General features: G+C 49.0%; 4 protein-coding genes across 4 annotated transcripts; 1 reads left to right on the top strand and 3 right to left on the bottom strand.

Moving 5' to 3' along the window:
- Window positions 1-6,873: 6,873 nt before the first annotated feature.
- VC83_00807 (uncharacterized protein) lies at window positions 6,874-9,692 on the bottom strand (the record flags this gene model as incomplete). Its single annotated transcript, XM_024464494.1, has 2 exons — window positions 6,874-8,989; window positions 9,039-9,692. The coding sequence occupies 2 exons, from the start codon at window positions 9,690-9,692 to the stop codon at window positions 6,896-6,898; spliced, it is 2,748 nt and encodes a 915-aa protein (XP_024327661.1). The 3' UTR covers window positions 6,874-6,895.
- Window positions 9,693-10,307: 615 nt separating this feature from the next.
- VC83_00808 (uncharacterized protein) lies at window positions 10,308-11,937 on the bottom strand (the record flags this gene model as incomplete). The annotated part of the gene is made up of 2 exons (XM_024464495.1): window positions 10,308-10,664; window positions 11,575-11,937. The coding sequence occupies 2 exons, from the start codon at window positions 11,935-11,937 to the stop codon at window positions 10,308-10,310; spliced, it is 720 nt and encodes a 239-aa protein (XP_024327655.1).
- An 816-nt stretch (window positions 11,938-12,753) lies between these two features.
- VC83_00809 (uncharacterized protein) lies at window positions 12,754-13,663 on the top strand (the record flags this gene model as incomplete). The annotated part of the gene is made up of 2 exons (XM_024464496.1): window positions 12,754-12,837; window positions 12,905-13,663. 2 exons carry the CDS (start codon window positions 12,754-12,756, stop codon window positions 13,661-13,663), a joined length of 843 nt encoding a protein of 280 aa, XP_024327654.1.
- A 355-nt stretch (window positions 13,664-14,018) lies between these two features.
- PMA1 (plasma membrane H+-ATPase) lies at window positions 14,019-17,701 on the bottom strand. The gene is made up of 4 exons (XM_024464497.1): window positions 17,310-17,701; window positions 16,920-17,150; window positions 14,775-16,872; window positions 14,019-14,676 (listed from the first exon to the last, which is right to left on the bottom strand). The coding sequence occupies exons 1-4, from the start codon at window positions 17,562-17,564 to the stop codon at window positions 14,630-14,632; spliced, it is 2,631 nt and encodes an 876-aa protein (XP_024327919.1). The 5' UTR covers window positions 17,565-17,701; the 3' UTR covers window positions 14,019-14,629.
- Window positions 17,702-18,274: the final 573 nt, after the last annotated feature.

The following is an 18,274-nucleotide window of genomic DNA, read 5'->3' on the forward strand; positions in this document are numbered from 1 at the left end:
AAATTGCGTGTATTTAGTCGCTATGTTGCATCTGCTAACTTTTGAATATATCGCTTTGTAGGTGTGTTTAACACTGTACGGGCTTTAAGAATAGTAGAGAGTACTGTATTTGCTTTCCGTAGTGTTGTAAAGTCAGGTGGACTACTATTTTAAAAGACAAATCAAAAATATCACGTTGTTTTGGTGTTTAAGGCGTTGTTCAACTTTAATAACTTCTTAAAGTAACGTGCATGTATAACGAAAGTGCCAAACAAGCGAAAGTGCCAAAATCATGCGGTGACCAACCCCCCCAACTAAATGTTAAATTCCTCCACAACAAAACATGCGCCATAAAAATGATGAAAGCAAATTAGTGCTAGCTATCCAAGCTATGCAAAGCGACCCAAATTTGCGCCTTCGAGTTGCAGCTAGGATCTATTCCGTAGACCACCGCAAGCTACGTCACCGTTTACAAGGTGTACCTTCACGACGCGATATCCAAGCCAACTTATGGAAATTAAGTAACCTAGAGGAATCAGTTCTTGTTCAGTATATACTTGACTTAGCTGCTAAAGGGTTCCCTCCTCAGTTGTCTATTGTTGAAGATATGGCAAATCGACTACTTGCAACACGCGACGCGCCACGCGTCGGGTCACGTTGGGCTTCAAACTTTGTTAAGCGCCATGTAGAGCTCCGGACACGCTTCCAGCGAAAATACGACTACCAGAGGGCTAAGTGCGAAGATCCAGAAGTCATTCGTGGCTGGTTTGAGCTTGTATGGAACACAATTCTAAAGTATGGCATCAACAATGCAGATATCTACAACTTTGATGAGACTGGGTTTATGATGGGCGTCATCTCAAGCGCAACGGTAGTAACGAGCTCAGATGGGCGGGCAAAGGCAAAAAAGGTGCAGCCTGGCAATCGGGAATGGGTTACAGTAATCCAAGGCGTTAGTTCTCAAGGTTGGGCAGTGCCGCCATTTGTCATTGTGGCAGGTAAAAACCACCTTGCATCTTGGTATGAGAATAGCGGATTTCCAGCAGATTGGGTAATCGCTGTTACTGCAAATGGCTGGACTACAAACGAGAGAGGTATGGGTTGGATTCAGCATTTTGAGAAGCACACAAAGCCCCGGAGTGTTGGTGGTTATCGCTTGTTAGTCCTTGATGGTCATGAGAGCCACCACTCAGACAAGTTTGAGGAGTACTGCAAAGAACACAACATTATTACGCTTTGTATGCCTGCTCACTCTTCCCATATACTCCAACCACTTGATGTTGGCTGTTTTGGCCCATTAAAGAGAGCTTACAGTCGGCAAATTGAAGATATAATGCGGGCTCATATTATTCACATTACTAAGGATGACTTCTTTCCTGCCTTCCACGCTGCATTTAACATTGCAATGACAGAAAGCAATATTCAGGGAGGGTTCCGAGGTGCTGGGCTTCTTCCATTTAGCCCTGAGAGTGTAATATCTACACTTGACCTTAGGTTTAAGACGCCAACACCTCCAACCTCTCACCCAAACACCGCTCAACCATGGGTTTCTCAGACACCAAATAACCCAACTGAAGCTGTATCACAGTCTACTTTCATTAAAAACTGAATTGCGCATCATCAAAATAGCTCTCCAACCTCAATCTATGCAGCTGTTGACCAGTTTACAAAGGGTGCATCGCAAATAATGCATCAATTAGCATTGTTAAAAGCAGAGAACCAAAACCTGCGACAGGCAAATGAAGTGCTAAGCAAGCGCCAGAGAGCTAAAAAAACACGACTACAGCAAGGAGGATCACTTAGTCAACAGGTAGCACAGGAGCTACAGGACGAGAGGGACGTTGTGCAGCAAGTAGAGCAAGAAATAAGGGCAAGTAGTGGTCGGAAGCCAAGGGAAGAAACCCATGCACGTCGCTGTGGCAAGTGTGGTGAGACTGGACACAATGCGCGCACTTGTCAGATTGTAATAGACAGGTCTGAGGAAGAGGACTCCGAGTAGTTTTAATTAATTTATATTGTTGTGGTGGATTTATCGCAATTCTTATGGGGTAGTCGCGATATTTTGGCACTTTCGCTTGTTTGGCACTTTCGTTATACATGCACGTTACAGTAAGAAATGAAATTCCCACTTATATAACTGTCATGGCTGTTGCAAATAAGAAGCTGTTGTTGTTGTCCTCCATTCGCTTTTGTACGCATTATAGGCTCAAATACACGCTTAAGCCACTTAAGTCTATGTAAATTGCTTGTCCATCCTTTTGAATTTGCAGAGAAGTGCCACTTATTTATCACATCTTGTGAAATCCAACTCTATAGTACATTTTAGCTTTGAATACAATAAGAGGTTTAATAGTTGTGCCGTCTATGCAAATACACTCGACTGTAGAAACCCATTCTTGTCGACCTTATGTGCTTGATGACGTGTACGAAGTGTAGAGCTACCAATAATCCATGTAGATTCTATTGTTCTAATTAAGAATCCTGTCTCATCTATTTTTTGATTTCTAGACGCATTATAAGTGTCATACTGACATTCGTTGCACTCAGTTTGCTATCAAACTCAAGAGCAAACTTGGAAATCTCCTCCTCAAACCTACAAGTCACTATACATATTTTGGCTTATCACACCAACAACAAGAGCAATACTACTCAACGATTGCTACAACCATCTATGATTCATTACACGTCATCGCTCCTTAGTTACTGGGCCGATATTACCACATAGCATATCTTTAAACCCTCTATGATTCATTACATGACATCACTCATACTACCACATGACATATCTCTACCAACTAGAGGCCTAGGAGCATGAACGATAGCTCTAAAAGCTCCTACGAACCTCTATGATTTATTACATGTCATCGCTCTTTAGTTACCCACAAGATTGCTTAAGTTATGACATAATTTGTCTATGACATAATTTGTCTATGACATAATTTGTCTATGACATAATTTGTCTATGACATAATTTGTCTATGACATAATTTGTCTATAGGGGTACTCTGACCTTGGACCTCCTTGTTTCTGAAAAGTCAGTGAGGTGTTAACCTCTGACTTACCCCTGAGTTCCCAGACTCAACATTTGTTGCAACTTGTCTGAACCACTTCACTACATCACACACCTGATTGCTGCGTTGTGGAATAGTCTAAGCTACGACCCTTTGGCTCTGTTTTCTAAGACAGTGTGTTGTCTTGGTAAATTCATCCCTTCCTTGGGTGGCTAGATTCTCACATCTGGTGCACCCACCATTACAATAAGGTCCTTATATGCATCAAACCACCCTTATATAACTTGTTTTATAACTCCACTTATCCTTTGCACTTTAATTCATCTTCCTAGTCATACTTATAGATGTAGATGTCATTTAATAAAGCATAGAACCTAATCTTGTCCTAATAGAAGGTGTGGTATAGGTTGAAATTGTTCGTGAAGTTGATTGTGAAGTTAGTTGTGTAAATTAAAAACCTAGAAATGGTCTGCTCAAACCTCTTAATTAATTTCTCATAGTATTCGGTAGCTAGGTGCATATCTGCTACTTGTTAGCTCTCTAATTTCTCATAGTATTCGGTAGCTAGTGTCATACTGACATTCGTTGCACTTAGTTTGCTATCAAACTCAAGAGCAAACTTAGAAATCTCCTCCTCAAACCTACAAGTCACTATACATATTTTGGCTTGTCACACCAACAACAAGAGCAATACTACTCAATGATTGCTACAACCCTCTATGATTCATTACACGTCATTGCTCCTTAGTTACTGGGCCAATATAACAACATAGCATATCTCTACAACCCTCTATGATTCATTACATGACATCACTCCTTAGTTACTGGGCTAATACTACACATGACATATCTCTATCAACTAGAGGCCTAGAAACATGAACGATAGCTCCAAAGCTTCTACAACCGTCTATGATTCATTACACGTCATCGCTCCTTAGTTACCCACAAGATTGGTTAAGTTATGACATAATCTGTCTATAGGGGTACTTTGACCTTGGACCTCCTTTCACTTCCTATAGGCTAGGAACCTTGGAGATGGTTCTATGGGATTCTCTTATGTCGACTACAGTTACCAAGCGTGGCTAGTCATGGAAAGTCTTGGAAAATGAGAGAACTACACTCCTTTAGCATAAATAGGATTGCCCTTTCCTTAAGAAAGGGCAAGCAGGCAATATAGTAAATCGACTATCACATACTTCCACGTCTTTTCCAAGCTTCCAAGCATTGATCTTGTTACTCCTTGTTTCTAAAAAGTCAGTGAGGTGCTAACCTCTGACTTATCCCTGAATTCTCAGACTCAACATTTGTTACAACTTGTCTAAACCACTCCACTACATCATACACTTGATTGCTGCGTTGTGGAATAGTCTAAGCTACAACCCTTTGGCTCTGTTTCCTAAACAGTGTGTTGTCTTAGTAAAATCATCCCTTCCCCTGGGTGGCTAGATTCTCACATCTGGTGCACCCACCATTACACCATACTAGAATGGTCTAATGTAAGAGTATTAAGGCTCAAGAGCTTAATTTGCGACTTTCTAAAGCTGTTTTAGGAGTACTGTAACGCTGACTTCTAAACGATAGAAGACACAGAGGTTTCTTATGTAAGGTTGACTTGACAGAGGAGGCAGGGGATTAAACACAAAGGCTTTCCAAGTAACACGTTATAGTATTGTAAAGAATACTATATTAAGTTGAGCACGAAGCTCCTATCTAAGGGAATACTATCTACTTATATAGTAGCGTTGTGCCTTATAGATAGTTCAGATACTTACTAGATAGTTTAGATAGTTGGATAGTTCTAACTATCCTAACTATCTAACTATCTACTAGCTAGGTCACGCTACAGCCTAGCCCTGCTAGCCTTGTGACAATGAGTCATGTTACTAGAGCCTAGCCCTACTAGCTATATAACCATGACATCACGTTACCATAGCTGTAACACTTAGAGCTAGTCTAGGGTAATCGCCTAAGCCTAGAGTAGACTAGCACCCTGTAATTTCCTAGAATTAGGTGACTGTTAGGCAAGCTAGTCTAGCAATTAGTGAAAGTGATAATTTCAGTATTATTACCACAACTACAAATACTACCTAGCCTCCTTGCCCTTACCACCCTTCCTTATAGAGGAGATGATATCGTTGCCCTTATGGCTGTTGCTATAGCAGTGTACTACTACTAACAACAGTGCTAGGAAGGGCAATGACGCTAAACTACTTATGAATATAAGCAGTTTAAGTTTGACCCTAATTCTTAGGGCTTAGCCAAAACTCGGCAAATCCTCTAGTAAGTTCCCCCCTCCCTTTATTATATCACATTACTAACTATCTACAAGCTTTATATGACAAGATCCACTAGATCCTCCCTCCTTTGCCTTAATGAGGTAGTCTAGTAACATAGAGTTTGCCCCTCCCCTAAAACAGCCCTCTACATTGTCCTTACAAGGCTTGTATATCCTAGATAGTAGACAGCTTATGTTAAGCTTTTTAGATGCTCTATAAGCTGGTTATCTACCATCTTTAATGACATGGTACTCTTCTTGTACTGTTAATTTAGGATCACCTTACATAGCACCCCTTGTAACTTATAGTTGGCTTAAGGGGTTTGCTGCTACTGTTAAGGCACAAGGAGGAGGGGAGAGCATCTAGGGTTTTGTAGATGGGACCTTTTAGGGGTTCTGCTGTCTACTCTAGCCACACTTAATAGCATGGCTAGAAGTAGCAAGCTGTCGTAGGACTAACGGTATCATCTAGTCTCTTACTAGTCCATTTGTTAGACTAGTAAATGACTAGAAGATGTAGCGGATCTCTAAGTTAGAGGCCCCTCTTTAGAAACTAATTAGGGATTGCCCCTTACTTGTTGTATATAGCAATCCTGTATATTAGGTAGCTTATAGGGTAATTCTACTGTAGACGCACCATGTCAGCTAGCATCTCCTATCGCCGAACAAGAGAGCCTTCAACCGAAGTCTCTCTTCTGTCTAGATTGCTGTTAAGCATTCCTAAAGGCATGCTTAGGTCCTTTGGACCTATACAGCCTTTAGCAAGACTAAAGGCTAATAGGCAGCTAGTTGCAGCATACTTTGCTGTTGCTATGCTACTTACTAATTGCCATACTTGTCTGCTAGGAACTAGACAAGTTAGAAGTTTAGATCTCCTCTACTAACGGTAGAGGAGCGCGCCTCACCTACGATTCTGGTAAGGAAGAAATGGTAGTCAAAGTGATGGGCACGGCGAGACTGGAATCTTCGCACCGTTTACTTGAGTGATTCTGTCGAGGGTTAGGGGTATGAGGACGGATTGGGAGGAATTACTGCCTACTGGTGCGACGAGGCGTGAGGAGGGGGGGTTGTCGAGGGAGCCGGATTCGTCTTATAAGCCGCGGGGTAGGGGGAAAGATGGGTGGCCGAGTTTAGTTACCTTAGTTGGGGTTGGGGAGGTGGTGGAGGGGTTGAGGTGGGATGCGGGGTGGTGGGTTGGTAGATCTGAGGGGGAAGTGAGGGTTGCTGTTATTGTCATCTTACACCTAGATGAGCGTAAAATTGTGTTAGAGACGTGAGAACCAGCCCAGGACGAAGGGAAGAGAGTTACGAGGTCGGCTGCCCGGCAAGCTTCTCGGACGCAGGAGGTGTGTATTTTGAAGGATTCCGTTGAAGGGGGCGCCGCTGGTGCTGGGATTTGAGAAGGTGTGTTGGCTCTATGATAAGACGATAGACGGTCTTGTAGCTTGGAGGGCAGGGGGGGAGTCACTGTCACTGTGGTGGTGGGTTTAGTGGGCGGGTGTGATGAAAATTATATAAGTCTTTTTAGATATCTACTATTAGGTCTACCATGCATTCATCACCCATCATCTACCATCCATCCCATCATCCGTTATATACACATAACCCCCCATTCCCATTCCCGTCTTCATCACTCATCACTCGTACTCTCATACCCCGCATCCACCTCCTCCTCCCCACCACCACCAACCACCACACACGCCCTCACCACACCGACACAAACACCCACTACCCCCTCTCTAACACTCTTCTCTACTTCTTCGCCCCTCGGACCACCGATACCGACACGTAGGTTTCCAGCGAGTGTTTCCATCGCCTTCCCAGCAATGGCTCCATCATCACCACCCTTAACCTGCATCGTGCGCAGTACAGCATAGCACGCTGCGAACCCGAGTAGCGAGTTCGGCCGCGCTAAGCCTTCAATATCCACCAACACCCTCAACGGATACGCCAGATGCTGTAGGGTGGACGCACACGCGAGTGCGAGGTGTACGTCCCCTTCTACCACACTCGTCGTCGTCCGAAGAAGCAACGCCTTCGGCGCCAATGGCCCAGTCTCCGGCGGCGGATCACGCGCCGCTGCTTCTGCTAGGGCGAGTGCTAAGTTCTCCCCCCGGTCAGCAGAGGAGGGGGCGAAAAGCGCTAAAGTGGCGAGGACGCGGAGATGCGGTGTTGATCCCGGCGGCGCGGTAGCGAGGGCGGTGGAGAGTTTTGCGCTGAGAGTTTTCGAGGACGAAGAGGAGGAGAGGAGTGACGATTCTAACGCGGCGTGCAGGTTGAATGTGGAGAAAGTCGCGGATAGTGCGTCGAGGGGGGAGCGGATGGCGCGGTCGTCTGCGGGGAGGGGGGGGGTGTTATACGTCAACGCGTGTGCTGTCTTGATAGCTGCGTCTGAGAAAACGGCGTTCGCGGGTTGGGCGAGGAGAGCGAGGAGGTGTGGGGCCAGGGGTTCCACAGATACGTCTGTGGAAGTGGCGGGGAGGGCGTCGGTGACGAGCTTGAGGGCGCAGGCTGCGGACCACTTATTTCGAGCGAGGTGCGCGGCGAGGGTGTGTGATAGGGGAAAAGGGGCGGAGTGGAAGAGGATGCGGATGTGTAGCGCTTGCAGCATCAGCCGCGCTGGTGTAGCGGGAAGCGTAGCGGAAGCGAGTAAAGTGAGCGTTAAACGGGCGCGAGAGACGAGGGGATCGCCTCCGACGAGCTGGGCGTCTAGGGCTATAGACCAAGCTTTTATGCGAGCAGTTTCCGAAGGGGAGGAGGAGCCTGTGATGAGGACGTAGGCGGGCGCGCCGACGAGGGTGAGGAGGGTGAGTTTTGTGAGTTTTAGGGCTAGGGCGGCGAGGGAGAGGAGGGAGGTTGGGGCGGGGATCCAGATTGTTTGGAGGCTTGTGAGGAAGGCGCGGCGGCGGAGGCGGAGGGGGGAGGCGATGGTGGGGGCGAGGGAGGTGAGGGTTGCGTTGGTTGTTTTGGGGGAGGGGGGTGGGGGTGCGGGGCGGAAGAAAGAGGGGAGGAAGACGGAGAGGAAGGCGCCGAGGAGGAGGAGGAGGCGGAGGTAGGAGAGGGTTTGGGCGGAGGAGGAGTGGTGGCCGAGGATGTTGACTTCGCTGGATGATTTGATGAATTTGGAGGCGTTACCGAGGAGTTGGGTTGGGATGGCGAAGAGGCCTCTGGATTCGGAGGGGCCGGATGATGAGTGAGATTCGCTGAAGTTGTCGAGGATCATTAGGCCGGCGAGGGAGCCGACCATTATCTTGCCGAAGTAGGCTCCGTTGCCTCCCCATGCGTTGGTGCCACCATGCGCCCGGTTTGGTAGGGGTTGTGGCTCTGAGTGGATTTGATACGCTTGCTGGTTTATGGGTGGAGGGCGATGCGCTCTTCTGAAGTCTTGTGGAGGTCCAACAACAACACCGTGGAAGCGATTTGAAGCAAGTTGTCCGTTGGGGAGTTGTCGATTCGACATTTGTGCGCTGGGCATCTGTCCGTTCGGCATTTGTGCGCTCATTGGTCCGTGGCCGCTTGTGAATCGCATTTGTTCTTCAAAGTTGAATTGGTTGTTCGGAGGCGGTGTCGGGTTGGGTGTCATATTGAAGCCCATCGAACCCGAGAGGAATAGTTTCTCAAACGCGGCCACGCGGGCCTTCATAGACTCGTTCTCTTCTGCGAGGCGCTTCGATCGCTTTTCGAGATGCCAAATATACTCCGTTGCCTTTGATAATACGGTTGCCTTTGTCACATTAGCTAACTTTCGCGGTGTATCGCTCCTGTCCACTGACCTTATTCAGCTTGTGTGCGGGTATGAGCCCCTCGAGATCTTCAACCTCCGTGCTCCCGTCACTTCCTCGCGCACTCTTCGTCATGACGCGTAAACTCGGGACACTGTCGCGTAGAGCCAAGATCTTGTCGTTCAAGTTCGTGCGATACCGCTTCTCGATCATATTATGCGCCGTCTTCTTGACTGGTCGCTGGCCGGTCTCATCGCCCGAGTGATCCTCCTCATTCCCCTCCGTAGACGACTTTCGTTTTCTCGTTCGGCCCTGGTGGTCTGGTGATGACATTGTCACCGATGCGCTTTGGCGTCTGCTGGTGGCCGAGTGAGGACTCCTGCTTTCTCGTGCGCTGGGATATTGGAGGTGAGGCGGCATCGCGATGCTGCGCAGCAGCTCTTGTTGCGCTACCGACAAAGTCCCTATACTCGGCTGGTGCAGTGACTCGACGTTAGGCTGCATGGGCGCGCCCACGCCCATCGGAGGACCGCTCCATGGCAATGGCGCTTGGTCGAGGCCTTCTTCCTGGCTGAATGGTGGGGTATCCTGAATGTCCCAAAACTCTGGGAACATAGGCTCGACGTCGAGATTCAACATGTCGTCGAGGGACGGAGGTATTTCAGGGCCGGCCTGGTATTCAGGAAATGGTTGATCGGGCATCATTCCCGCTATCTCGCCGAGTCAAAGCGGCCCGTCCGTCTCCTGTGAACTTGGGATTTCGGCGCCGATACGCGGAGGCTTTGCCGATAAGGCGCAGCGTTTATAATCCGGGGTAGGGACGGCAAGGAAACTTTTGTATCATCGCTTCGTACGGGGGGTAGGGGCGGGAAATGACGAGGCGGTGGGCAGGTAAAATGTTTGTTGTAGAGGGCCGAATATCCTGTTTTCGCACGTCTCAGGGCGGAAGAGGGTTCCGTTCCCGCAAGAAGGCTGACCGTTGGCTTTGTATGCAGACGACAGAAGTCGCAGCCAGGTTAGCGGATGACTAATCAACATTGCGCACGGATTTTTCCCAGATCTGCGACTCGTTTTTACCTATTTTACCTCCCATCTCGCAAATCCCCACTAGAGGGTTTCAGCCCGGAGAACATATCAAGGCTGTTAAAGTGTGATGAAAGCGACTTTGGAGACACTTGATTAGCTGGTCTGATGGTTATAGTACACGCCTTGGACGAAGGTCGTAGTGGCATATTTGATAGCTGTAATGATGAGATGGTATACGATAAGAGAATAACGGATGATGTTGTAAAGATATCACGGAGGGCGTTCAGTTCAGCCTCAAATTCGAACTGAACTGAACTGGTTGAACTGGTTGAACTGGTTGAACTGGTTGAACTGGTTGAACTGGTTGAACTGGTTGAACTGGTTGAACTGGTTGAACTGCTTGAACTGCTTGAACTGCTTGAACTGGTTGAACTGGTTGAACTGGTTGAACTGGTTGAACTGGTTGAACTGGTTGAACTGCTTGAACTGCTTGAACTGCTTGAACTGGTTGAACTGGTTGAACTGGTTGAACTGGTTGAACTGGTTGAACTGCTTGAACTGCTTGAACTGGTTGAACTGCTTGAACTGCTTGAACTGCTTGAACTGCTTGAACTGCTTGAACTGCTTGAACTGCTTGAACTGCTTGAACTGCTAGCAACACTGTTCAGAAGCATACTCATTATGTAACAAGACTCGACTTTATATCGTAAAGTTCTAGAAACAAAATCGCACTACGAGGATATTGGATAAAGAGAAATTGTGAAACAACCACGGTCTTCATCGATTAGTGAGGGAACGCTGACTTGTAGTAGGGGTCCTTGCTCATTTCGCTTCCTGGTCATTGGCTGGGGCTGGGGCTGAGTCTTTGGCAAGGTCTAGCTATTATTTACGCGCTGTAGTACTCCGTAAGAAATCTTTTATTCGTCTTGTAATATTACGTGCAAGGCTGCGGCTAATGCCGTGACCAGGGACGGCGATGGGACCGAATCCAGAACTTACTGCTCTAGCGTGACTAGTAGCGTCGATGCCCGAAGTGTAACTTATCCCTTCATGTGCCCTGATGTACGGAGTACGCGCGAGGTTTTGGAATGTTTGAAGTTGTAAATCCGAGGGTGAGGTCTAGAGTAGTATAAGACGCTGCCAATGTGTCTGTTCCCATCGAGATGCCTTGTTTATACATACAAAACACTTCAGCTCATACCCTAATCCTCTGCAACTAGTGAATACAAGACCACACTCCCTTCAGACGGCATTTTGCACCCATTAGTTTTCCACTGTTGGTCCTAAAACCTTGAAACGTCATATAATCATTATACTACCTACCACGGGAGACTCCAGCCGTTCGAACACAGTGTATTTTGACGCAATTCCGCAGATGGAACCAATCAACCAATGGAGTCCATGCCCAGCTCTCGGACCAAGATCTCTTGCTAAAAATCGACTAGCTTCCAGACTTGGGAATTCATGAGTTTGTATCTCTTCCTCAGCGGAACACCCATAGCGTTCACAAGCCTAGGGATTGTTATGGATATTTTTGTATCCAGGAGTTCTAGGCACTAACCTCGTTCAAAACAGATAACAAGGTATCCCCACCAAGCGCAGTCAACTGTCTCTTAAAATCTGCAATTGCGTCTTTTTGCCCGTGGACCTTGACGGACCAGGGATGATTGAGGCGGTAATGCTTGGTTCTGAGGAACTTCGAAAAGGTAATATTAGTAGCAAACCTCGTGCAAAGCGTGCCACTTCGAGGAAGCAGCAATTCCATCACTGCTTCTAGCACGGAGCTCTTGCCGCTCGATTGGTCGCCAACCACAACTAAACCAGAAGAGCCGTTCGATCTCGATGGTAGTACGAGGAAGCCTACATTTAGTGAAGACGTCTTCAAGGTAGAGCTTTGTGGTCCAGGCCGTGACAACTTGAGCATTTTCGATATTCCAGGGAATCTTCAGAACTACAACGGACGGGACTTCATTGCATAAATACTGACGTCGCCACCCAAGAAATCCTTTCAGTAAGTAGGGCAAGGATGCTATGTGCTAGAAATTCAACTATGCTAACACTATGTTAGATAGCCAAAGAAGCGGATCCGAAGGGTCTTCGGGCATTAGGCATGTAAGTATGGTCTACTCAGATCCCAGAACATCCTTAACAATTTTTATTAGCTTAACAAAGCCCGATATGGTTGGTGATGGAGAGGAAGGGAGAGTTTTTGATCTCGTAAATGGCAAGTAGCACAAACTTACACTTGGATACCATGTGCTTCGCAATCTTTCACAGAAAGAATTAGATGCTCAGAAAGACTCCATCTCTCGTGGAACTATCGAGCAGGGATTCTTCAACAAGACGCCTTGGTTAGCACTTCCAAGGAATCGGGTTGGAGTCGACGAACTGAAAAAACGACTAACACACCTGTTGACCGACATTGTCAAAAGAGAGTTCCCCAAGATCAAAATCCAACTCGAGAAAGACTTAGTCCAGGCTAAGAAACAGCTGGCTATGATTGCCACAGAGCGCGAGACACCTCAGCAACAGAGAGATTACCTTGAGGGAGTTGGAGCGAAGTTTAGGGATCTGTCCAAGCTCGCCTTAGACCTCGATTATCAAGATGAGATCTTTCAACAGGATCACCGCCTCCGATTGCCAACGATAATGGTGAATCGATGTGATCTATTTGTAGAAGAGATTAGAACGAAGGGGCACATTTATAAGTTCGACAACGACAAGGGCGCTGAGAGTGGCGATGGCGACGATGACGATGACGATGATGATAGTGCAACAAGTGTCGCCTTTGAAAACGAAAGTGGGAAAGACGAAAATGAAAATGGTAATGGACATGAGAAACGTTCGAACTCCTCATGATTATTTAGAGAAACTACTAATATCAAATACAGCAATGCCGAACCCCCCAGCTACAGGTTTTCCTGAACTCGACCATGTTCTTACCCAAAAGCTTTAATATATTACCCGTAAACAAACCCGACATTCTCGAGCGGATTAAAGTTCAGCACCTAGAATCGAGGGGGTACGGCCTACCAGCGATAGATCGCAGAATCCTGCCCGTGCTTTGGCAAAAACAATCGCACAACTGGGATGGCATCACACTATCCCTCATGAACGTATCATTGTGTATGTACACGACTTTATATATCGTCTCCTCAGCCTCGTCCGCCCGGAGACCAAGGTGCGAAACGCCCTACTCCCAATTTCCATGGACGACCTGGCAGCAAAGTACCGCGCCGCCATTAAACACGTCGAGTCCATCCCCAAGGCAGAGCACCGCGGCACTCTCGTCACGCAGAACGAGAGCACAGCACGGTGCTAAACGAGATGCGATATGCCCGCCTGCTCAAACCCAGCTCCGCATTCCCGACCGCAAAACTGAAGAGGATTGCATACCCGTCAAAGCCATCGAGCTCTCAGCCGCCGCCCTCGCTATGTCAATGAGCAACCTGGACAGTGTGGGTGAGGATTACCACGACGTCCTGCACGCGGGCTGGTTACTCTCTATCCGCGGTAGTTCTATAGATACCACCTTCCTGGTTTCTGAGGTTCCGGCGGCTTGGGTACTGTGTGGAAGGGAGAATATAATGCATGTGTACACTAGACAATGGACAATGTATATCATGGGTTATGTAGATGTGATAAACTAGGACAATGATTGTGGGCTAGGTACAGTACTACAGCAAATCAACAGCGAGAGTCGCGACATATTTCACCACAGACAGCATAGCACGAACGTAACTTCTCACAGACCTCTCTATTGCACTTAATTACACACTCCCCCCTCCCCTCCCCGCCCCCCTTCTCCCATTCTCACAATCCACAACCCCCGCCCCTTCTACAACCACCAAATCCCCAACACAAACAAGGAAAGCAAATCAAAGCAAATCATATCAAGCACAAACAACTTTCAAACCGTCAATCAAAAACAAAAACAAAAATCACTCAAAAAAAGACCCTGCAATTATTATATAAAAACATACAACCCCCCCCACACCAAACCCAACCCCTAAAAGAACAACCCAACCGTCCCATCCATCCATAAACCCCCCATCTCTATCAACTCTATCCCCCCCCCTTCTAATCTCGCCCTCTCTCCATGCACCAATATTCCCAAAACAATCAAAAGTCTGCAGATCTACCTTTACCCACCCTTTCCCTCTCTCTCATGGTTCAACGAGATGAAGAAGGGAGATGGCAGTATAAAGCCAGCCCTGTCCACACCTCGGCCGACCACTCATCCACCTCTCCCCCTTCCATCCATCCTTCCTTCCTGACAAAAAAAAAGTTGCAAAAGAAAAAGGCTGTATAGTGTATTTGTAACTTTGCAATCCCCTCCCTCCTGAATCGAAGGGGAGGAGAGGTTTTTCGAGGCGTCGGTGTCGGTGTCTGTCGGCATCTTTTATTTTTTTTATAAAATTAAATTCCGGAACTGCTGGAGGGCTTTATATAAAAATTCGCCATCTCCATCTACATCTATAAAAAGAGGAAAGGTTTCTGCATTCCGTTTGAATTGGGCGCCAGGGGGATGGTGTGTGCAAAAAAGAAGGGAAGTTGAGGTAAGGAAAGAAAATGAGTCGAAGGAAAAATGACGTTTATGTCGAGACGGTGTCGGATTAGACGGTCTTCTCGTGTTGAGTCGAGACGCGCTGGAGGGAGACGACTGTGAGACGCGTGTGGTTAGCTGATGTTCCAAGATTCTCAAAACGGCAAGCGTTTCATCACCAAAACCACCACCACGGGATGGGGGAATAAACTTACCAAAGTCCTCGAGGGAACGTTGCTTCGCGTTCTTCTTCGGCGACTTGCCGTGCATGAGGTTGTCGAATCCGCTCGAGTCCTGGAGGAGGTAGTAGAGTCCGCCCATGATGCAGAAGACACCAAAGGAGAAGATCCAGATACGGACGACGGCGACGATGGACGTCTGTCCGCCCACGAACCAGCCGAAGAGCGTGAAGAATGTGGCGAGCACATCGACGATCAGGATGGCGCCGGCCAATTGCCACGATGGGATAGACGACCAGAAGGGGCCGTTGGCACGGGTGATGAAGATGAGCCAGTTCTCAGTGAGAGAGATCTCGAGGAAGAGGACGGGGTCCATCTTTCCGAAGTTCTGCACGATACCGCCGTTCTCGCCCTGGGCAAGCATGGTGGTGAGAGTGATCCAGGTGCCGACGGCAAGGACAATACCGAGGAGCACGGACATACCCCAGAGCTTGGGGAGGTTCCACTTGACGGGGGTCTTGGAGAAGGGCGCGTTATCGTAGGCAATGGCAAGGGTGGCAACATCGGCGAAAATGGCGATGAAGACGACAAGCTCAATGTTAAGCGACTGGTTCAGGATGGCGATCCAGAGACCAAGGAAGATCTCGAGATGGATGGACAGCGCGATACGGTAGACAACGTAGGCGTACATGCGGTGGAAAATCTGGCGGGAAGTCTTGAGAGCATCGATGATGGCGCCGAGACCAGGAGCCAAGAAGACGATATCAGCGGCGGAGCGGGCAGCGTCAGAGGCACCCTCGACGGCAATACCGGTATCGGCCTTCTTCAGGGAGGGAGCATCGTTGACACCGTCACCAGTCATGGCAACGAGGTAACCACGCTGTTGGAGAATCTCGACGACGTTGTACTTGTGCTGGGGGAAGACCTCAGCGAATCCATCAGCGGCCTCGACGAAATCGTAAACCTCGGAACCGGGCATGTCACCACCACCGCCGAGACCGAGACGCTCGGCGTTGTAGACGTTGGTACCGAGACCGAGCTGGCGGGAGGTTTCACGGGCAATACCGACGGCATCACCAGTCAACATCTTGATGGAGAGACCGAGAGTCTTGGCTTCGTTGATGGTGCGGGCAGTATCGTGACGAGGGGGGTCAGAGCAGGGCATGATACCGAGAATCTCCCACGAGCCTTCGCCACGCTTGCGGGCAACACCGAGGGAACGGAAACCACGGGTAGCGAACTCAGCGACCTTGTTCTTGTAGGCCTGGTCGACGTCCTCTGGGATGGCGTGGTCTTCCTCGACGGTCTTCAGGACGAAAAGGGGAGCGCCCTTGACACAGATGATGCGCTCGCCCTGGGGAGACTCGACGATGGCCTGGACCTTCTTGGAGACGGGATCGAAGGGGTGGAACTCAATAACCTTGTACTTGGAGAGGACAGACTTGGCGCGTGGGTAGAAGCGGAGAGCCTTGAGGAAGGCCTTGTCAATGGCATCAATACCCTTCTTCTTGCGGGAGGCGGCCAAACAGGCAGTCAACATGAGGTCATCGGGCTCAACACCCTCGACAGTGAATGGCTCGGCGAGAGAGAGCTTGTTCTTGGTGAGCGTACCGGTCTTGTCAGAGCAGAGAATTTCGACACCAGCGAGCGACTCAATGGCGGACAGCTTCTGGACGATGGCCTTCTTCTTGGCGAGGTAAGCAGCTCCGACAGCCATGGTGGTGGTGACGACAGCGGGGAGACCGACGGGGACACCAATGATGGTGATGGCCAGAGTGAACTCGAGGATCTTGACAATACCGTTGGAGCGGTAGAACGAGGAGACCCAGACGACCAAGTTGGTGAGGATAACGAGGACGAGCAGCACCGTTCCGATGCCGTTCAGGACCTCAGTGAAATGACCAGTGCCGGCGGAAGCCTGGTTGACCAGGGCAGCGGCACGACCGACGAAAGTGCTGTCACCAGTGGCGGTGATGACCAGGAAGGCCTCACCACGCTTGACACCGGAAGAAGCATAGCACTGGTCGCCCTTGTGCTTGTCAACAGCAAGGGATTCACCAGTGATGGCAGATTGATCGACCTGGAGGAAAGCATCTTCGGTAACAATTCTACCGTCAGCGGGGATAATAGTACCCTGTGTGGTCAGCAGCGTCCATTGGCGGGGGAGGACCATGAACTCACCTCCTCAATCTGGAGGATATCACCGGGAACAACATCCGGGGCGTCGACCTCGAAGAGACGACCGTCACGGAGAACAACAGCCTTGAGAGCGAGCGTCTTCTTGAGCTCGTCGACAATGGAACCGGCCTGGAATTCTTGGATGAAACCAACAGCCGCGTTAAGCAGCAGAAGCGCGCAGATGACACCGAAATCGACCCAGTCCTCAAGACCCGCAGCAAGAACGGCAGCAGCCTAGTGTCGGGGCGAGAAATGTCAGTCCAGTAAATGACATAAGTGGAGCAATGAACCAAGAAACGGTGACATAGCAGCCTCATATTTCAGGCCATGATGTTATGGTGAGGAGATTGGGGCTTGGGGGGGGGGAGCAGAGGGCGGATGGTAAGAACTGACCTCCATGACGAATTGAATAGGACCGATGAAGTATCCGAGGAACTTGAGGATCAAGTTCTCCTTCTCCTCCCTCATCTGGTTGAGACCGTACTTCTTGCGACGCAGGGCGACCTCCTGCTCCGTGAGACCAGTACGCGTATCGGTCTGGAGCTGGTCCTCGGGGATGACGCGACCGGTGGCCGGGTTCTCCTCCTCCTCCTCTTCTTCCTCAGCGTGGCCGTCCTGGGACTCGAGCTCGTCGATAAGGGCGTCCATGTCCTCATCCTCCTCCTCCTCCTCCTCCAATGGCTTGTGCTTGGAGGTGGGCGGCACGCCGCCGCCGACGGGAGCCTCGAGCTTCTCGCTGAAGTTGCCGGACTCAATGGTGGAGTTGAGGTGCTGAGCGCCGGCCGCGCCGACGTGGCCGGTGTTCTCGGCCATGGTGGGCTGAGGTGGTCACTCCGAGGAGCTTGGAGGTTGTCGGATGATGTTTTTGTTTTGTTTTTGTTTTTTTTTTTTTTTTTTTTTTTTTTTTTCGTTCGGAGAGGTGTCGGGACAGGCGACGGGTTGCGAGACGCGACGACGCTGTCTGTAGACAATGAAGAGGGATCACGAAGGGGGTTGTGATCCAGCGAGGCTAAAATAGAAGAAAAAAAGGTGATTAGTTGGTTGATGTGGTTGGGAGAGAGAGGGAGGAAGAAAGGGAAGAGAGAAAGGGTGATGGGCGAGGCGTAGAGAGGGGAATTGAATGGTGAGAATTTGGAGCTCTTTGATTGGGAGATTGGGGAGAGTGGGAAGGAATATGAGGCGACGATTGAGTTGGGGGGAAGGGGAGGGAGAAAAGAAAGTACGAAGGGGGAGGGAGGCGTGGTTTGTGGCACGGCGAGAGCGACGATGTAGAGTTACTTGTGGTGGTATGGGTAGGTACATGGGGATGTCAGGAAGGGACTGGGGGTTAGGTTGATGAAGTGGGAGGAAAGTAGGGT

This window comes from Pseudogymnoascus destructans (assembly GCF_001641265.1).
Source record: "Pseudogymnoascus destructans isolate 20631-21 unplaced genomic scaffold scaffold_2, whole genome shotgun sequence".
Lineage (NCBI taxonomy): Eukaryota > Fungi > Ascomycota > Leotiomycetes > Thelebolales > Thelebolaceae > Pseudogymnoascus > Pseudogymnoascus destructans.

Bases quoted from the DNA above. Each gene is read 5' to 3' on its own strand.
- PMA1 (XM_024464497.1), bottom strand. From the start codon at position 17,564: ATGGACGCCCTTATCGACGAGCTCGAGTCCCAGGACGGCCACGCTGAG. The intron at 17,151-17,309 runs GTCAGTTCTTAC...CCCCGACACTAG, and splicing joins CTATTCAATTCGTCATGGAG to GCTGCTGCCGTTCTTGCTGC. The intron at 16,873-16,919 runs GTGAGTTCATGG...CTGACCACACAG, and splicing joins ATATCCTCCAGATTGAGGAG to GGTACTATTATCCCCGCTGA.